Source organism: Macaca mulatta, chromosome 9, assembly GCF_049350105.2.
Source record: "Macaca mulatta isolate MMU2019108-1 chromosome 9, T2T-MMU8v2.0, whole genome shotgun sequence".
In the NCBI taxonomy this organism is placed as follows: Eukaryota; Metazoa; Chordata; class Mammalia; order Primates; family Cercopithecidae; genus Macaca; species Macaca mulatta.
Window position 1 is genome coordinate 109,334,581 of NC_133414.1, and position 6,000 is coordinate 109,340,580.

At 45.8% G+C, this 6,000-nt stretch overlaps 1 protein-coding gene across 7 annotated transcripts in view; it reads right to left on the reverse strand.

Moving 5' to 3' along the window:
• Positions 1-4,231, reverse strand: part of ARHGAP19 (Rho GTPase activating protein 19) — an 80,475-nt gene extending 76,244 nt beyond the window's left edge. For 6 of the 7 annotated variants that reach the window (XM_015147781.3, XM_077945188.1, XM_077945189.1 and 3 more), the window contains exon 1: positions 4,152-4,231. In XM_015147781.3, the coding sequence (XP_015003267.3) occupies positions 4,152-4,207 (56 nt within the window). In that variant the 5' untranslated portion in view covers positions 4,208-4,231. 7 annotated transcript variants of the gene reach the window in all.
• Positions 4,232-6,000: the final 1,769 nt, after the last annotated feature.

The following is a 6,000-nucleotide window of genomic DNA, read 5'->3' on the forward strand; positions in this document are numbered from 1 at the left end:
AAAAACACAAAATTAGCCAGGCGTGGTGGCATATACCTGTAATCCCAGCTACTCGGGACACTGAGGCAGGAGAATCGCTTGAACCCAGGAGGTGGAGGTTGCAGTGAGCCAAGATCATGCCACTGCATTACAGCCTGGGCAACAAGAGCAAAACTCCATCTCAAAAATAAATAAACAAATAAATAAATAAATAAATAAATAAATATTTTATTAAAAGCAGTTAAAGCATTTGTAATTATTAGAAGCAGTGTTAAAATACTGATGAAAAAACAAAAAGCTGGGCAGTTCTAAATGATCACATATTCTGCATTCAATATTTAAATATGTATTCATCTGTGCAAATCAGACCATTTTTTCCTCTTTATGGAATACAAGGACCACACTATCAACAGAACATTAGAAAGATTAATACCTGCAGCCGGGCGCGGTGGCTCAGGCCTGTAATCCCAGCACTTTGGGAGGCTGAGGCGGGCGGATCACGAGGTCAAGAGATCGAAACCATCCTGGCCAACATGGTGAAACACCGTCTCTACTAAAAATACAAAAATTAGCTGAGTGTGGTGGCACGCACCTGTAGTCCCAGCTACTTGGGAGGCTGAGGCAGGAGAATCGCTTGAACCTGGGAGGCAGAGGTTGCAGTGAGCTGAAATTGTGCCACTGTACTCCAGCCTGGCGACAGAGCAAGACTCTGCCTCAAAAAAATAAATAAATAAATAAATAAATAAATAATAAAGATTAATCCCTGCAGAGCAAGAAAGAATTTGTATTTATCACCACGAGAAAATATTTTTCTTAGAAATGACAGACTATTATTCACTAATTATTGACCACCTACACAAAGCTAAGCACTGGGAATATGTAATAAATACATGTGTGTCCTGCCCTCAAAATGCCTTACAGAAACCCCAAACTTCTCTTCTTTATTTTTTCTTTTTTTTTTTGAGATGGAGTCTCACTCTGTTGCCCAGGCCAGAGTACAGTGGCGTGATCTCAGCTCACTGCAACCTCCACCTCCCAGGTTCAAGCGATTCTCCTGCCTCAGCCTCCCGAGTAGCTGGGACTACAGGTGCGTGCCACCATGCCCCGCTAATTTTTTTTTGGATTTTTAGTAGAGACAGGGTTTCACTGTGCTAACCAGGATGGTCTCGATCTCCTGACCTCATGATCCACCCGCCTCAGCCTCCCAAAGTGCTGTGACCACAGGCGTGAGCCACCGCACCGGGGTTCTTCTTTTTTTTTTTTTTTTTTGAAACATAGTCTCGCTCTGTCACCCAGGCTGGAGGGCAATGGCACGCTATCTCAGCTCACTGCAACCTCCACCTCCCGAGTGCAAGCGATTCTCCTGTCTCAGCCTCCCAAGTAGGTGGGATTACAGGCACACGCCACCACACTCGGCTAATTTTGTGTGTTTTTAGTAGAGACGGGGTTTCACTGTGTTCCCCAGGCTGATCTCGAACTCCTGAGCTCAGCTGATCCACCGGCCTGGGCCTCTCAAAGTGCTAGGATTACAGGCGTGAGCCATCACGCCCAGCCCACTTCTCTTTTACAATATGGAATTGATGAAATGGTTTCAGGTTCAGGTAAGATTGTATGAATACCTACTGATCATGTAATTAACTAATACTGTCACTCAAAATTTAAATTCAACTGGCAATAGACTACAAAGAAATTCAGGCCAGGCGCAGTGGCTCACACCTATAATCCCAGCACTTTGGGAGCCTAAGGCAGGAGGATCACTTATGCCAGGAACTCAAGACCACCCAGGGCAACATGGCAAGATCCTGGTTTCTACAAACAACAACAACAACAACAACACTAGCTGGGCATAGTGGCATGTGCCTGTAGTCCCAACTACTCAAGAGACTGAGGAGGGAGGATCAACTGAGCCCAGGAGGTTAAGGCTGCAGGGACCTGTGATCGCACCACTGCACTCCAGCCTGGGCGACAGAAGGAGCCCCTGTGTTTTAAAAAAAAAAAAAAAAAAAGAAAGTGGCCGGGCGCGGTGGCTCAAGCCTGTAATCCCAGCACTTTGGGAGGCCGAGACGGGCGGATCACGAGGTCAGGAGATCGAGACCATCCTGGTTAACACGGTGAAACCCCGTCTCTACTAAAAAATACAAAAAACTAGCTGGGCGAGGTGGCGGGCGCCTGTACTCCCAGCTACTCGGGAGGCTGAGGCAGGAGAATGGCGTGAACCCGGGAGGCAGAGCTTGCAGTGAGCCGAGATCGCGCCACTGCACTCCAGCCTGGGCGACAGAGCGAGACTCCGTCTCAAAAAAAAAAAAAAAAAAAAAAAAGAACGAACGAACGAACGAAAGAAAGAAAGAAAGAAAGAAAGAAAGAAAGAAAGAAAGAAAGAAAGAAAGAAAAGAAAAGAAATTCAAACTACTCTTGCTATGGAATAGTATTTTATTTGTCCTCACATTTTCACCAAAATTTAGAATTTTTTAAAGAACTGGATGAAAGATGATCTAATCAAATGTATCAATCACCTCTACAGTTCCCGGGCAAAACAAAAATGATCAACCATTTATAGGCAGCTTCAAGAGTGGAAAACTCGGCCGAGCGCGGTGGCTCAAGCCTGTAATCCCAGCACTTTGGGAGGCCGAGACGGGTGGATCACGAGGTCAGGAGATCGAGACTATCCTGGCTAACACGGTGAAACCCCGTCTCTACTAAAAAATACAAAAAACTAGCCGGGCGAGGTGGCGGGCGCCTGTAGTTCCAGCTACTCGGGAGGCTGAGGCAGGAGAATGGCGTGAACCCGGGAGGCGGAGCTTGCAGTGAGCTGAGATCCAGCCACTGCACTCCAGCCTGGGCGACAGAGCGAGACTCCGTCTCAAAAAAAAAAAAAAAAAAAGAGTGGAAAACTCTTGCGTATCATATTTTATTTTATTTTTATTTATTTATTTATTTTGAGACGAAGTCTTGCTCTGTCATCCAGGGTGGAATGCAATGGCACGATCTCGGCTCACTGCAACCTCCGCCTCAGCCTCGAGACTAGCCGGGACTATGGGCACCCACCACCACGCCCAGCTAATTATTGTATTTTTAGTAGAGACGGGGTTTCATCATGTTGGCCAGGCTGGTCTCGAACTCCTGACCTCAGGTGATCTGCTCGCCTCGGCCTCCCAAAGTGCTGGGATTACACGCGTGAGCCACCAAACCCGGCCCCGTATCATATTTTAAACAACACACTCAACCACGCTCATCTGGGCTCAGGAAGAAGTCGGGTCACAAAGTCATTAGTTTCCCAAGATTCTTGGAATCTCCTATTCGGTACAAATGGAACCAAAAGACACCAAACCGAAGTATTTTACTGAGTTACGCTGGAGCAAGGTAAATAAACTCAATCTATTGAATTATACCAAAAACAAAATTGCAACCAATTAAGACAACTTAGGTCTCAAGGCTAAGGCAACACCACCTCGAAATTCTCTCCTGGAAACGCTAAATCTCGGAGTGGCTGTTTAGGAAAGAACACCCTGTGGAAATAAAGTCATGATGCCCTGGACTACAGATCCGTCTCACATCTGCTCCTTAGTTGTTCAACTAGGAAGAAGAAAATCTATCGCGTAGAGTTGTCATTATAGGCTAAGCTCAATGCTAGCTTTAAATAGATTGTCTTATTCAATCTTGACTCTTGGAAATAGGCATCCTCATGTCCCTTTGCAGATGAAGAAACTGAAGTCGAGACCAGGTTTAAAAACTGGCCCAAGGACTCAACACCATTTCCAATTGACACTCAAATCCTTGCTCGGACCTGAATGCACTAAGTGCCTTGGGGAAGTTGTGAAAAGCTGTGTGTTACGGTGAGGAATTCGCTAAACAGCCCTAGTCTTCCGTTTCCTCGCCATCAAGAGGAGTCTCGGCGCCAAGGCGATCAGCGCTGCCACCCCAGCTGGACGTCCGCAGCCAGCGCAGCGGGCGGAGCCCTCTCGGGCAGCGGCAGGACGGAGTGGGAGACTTGGCTGGAGCCCAGCGCCGAGGCCCGACCCCCGCGCCTCAGCCCCTGCAGGCGCGACGGCGAGAAACGCCATGGGAGAAAGAAACAAAGCCCGAACCGTGCGTCACCGTGACCCAAGGCAAAGGCGGCAGGACTAACAGCCCAAGGCCGCGTTTCCCAGGAAACTGGACCAAACTCAGCTCACCTCCGGCCGGATTCGCAAGCTGGTACCTCCCCTTCACTCTGTGCCTCAGTCGCCATCTTCGTCAGCAAACTTCTGTCACCGCCCCACCTAGGTCCCGCCCCCACATATTTGGATTGGCTAATATGTTTTCACCTCTTCCGTGCGATTGGATGACTCGACCGCCCCTCCTCAACCTGAACCGTTTAATGTGTTATTGGTCTATTCAAATGGCTAACCGTCATTGGTCGTTCCCAGCTCTGGCGGAAAAAAAAGGGAGGGGCGCGGAAGACTACCCAGCCCCGAGGCCTGCCGGGAGTTGTAGTTTCTCATTTTGATGAACCCTCCGATTCCACAGACTTTTAGGTTCAAGTCAGAAATCATCAGCCTATGCTCAAATTTTGCCCTGATATGTAAATCACGGAATTATAGAACTGTCAACTTTGAAAGTGACTCATCACGTTCTAAAATGCAAGACTCTGTACCCTGTATCTCAGCATCACACAGTATACACAATAACAAACCTACTCATGTACCCCCTAAATTTAAAATAAAAGTCGAAAATAAATAATTTTTTACAATTTTTTTTTATTTTTTTTTTTCCGTTGAGACAGGGTTTCACCATGTTGCTCAGGCTGGTCTCGAACTCCTGAGCTCAAGCAATCCTCCCACCTCAGCCTCCCAAAGTGCTGGGATTACAGGCATGAGCCACCGCACCTGGCCATAAATTAATTAATTAATTAATTTAATTTAATTTAATGCAAGACTTATTCTCTGTCTTGACCCGGAGAGAAATCCCTCAAGCACAGGCAGGGAGTGGCAACCTAGAAGTACTTGCTTTTAAACGTATAGTTCAAAGCCTTCTTTCTTCAGATACTCAGCATAGCCCCAGCCATAGGTCATTTCTTTCTTCCTTTCTTTCTTTCCTTTTTTTTTTTTTTTTTTTTTTTTTTTTTTTTTTTTGAGACAGGGTCTCCCTCTGTCTCCCAGGCTGGATCGCAGTTCAATATTGCAGCATACTACCACACAGGGCAAATTTTTGTACTTTTTGTAGAGATGGGGTTTCACTCTGTTGGCCAGGCTGGAGTTGATCATTTCTGCTTCAATACACCCACTCCCTTCCAGCTTCCCAGAGAACCCACAGAGTTTGCCTCTGTGATATGAACCATGGAACCAAAAGCTGCATGACTTTGTCCCAAACTAAACTTTAATCCTCAATGGTAGGAATAACCATAATTATCCTTGTCCTCCCTGCAGCACACACTTCTCCTAGGGATTAATTGAGGCAACATATGTGAGAACATTGTAAATTTTGAGCATTGTTGGTTTTTATTTTTTTCCCATATTGTTTTCCTATGCTGGACTTTTGTAGGAAATTTCTGTATTGATCCTTCTGATATCCTGCCACCTGGGGCTCTCCCTGCACTCTGCCTCCTTTTTACTAAACTGTACTGCACATGCTTCACTTTCTCAACTGTCTCAGGGCCTTTGTACGTGTTGCTTTTTCTGGCTAGACCATTTTTCCACTTTTTTGGCTTTCAGGTCAAAACTTAAATGTCACTGACTCAAAGACCTCCCATGACGCCCATTGTATAAATCAATTCCCTCAGTAAACTTTCACAAAGAACTCTGTACTGTTCTTTCACAGTTCACATCACAACTCACAATTACATAGTAGTTTGTGTGACTATTTTTTTCATGTGAGGGTTCCCAGCTAAGCTTCCTGCCACAAGTGGGCAAAAACTATATTTATTTTGTTCCCCACAGTGTCTGGCACATAATGGCTGTCCAATAAATATTTTTTGAAAAATATAAGCAAGTCCTCAAACTACTATATCCAAATAAAAAATCAAATCATGGGCTGGGCACGGTG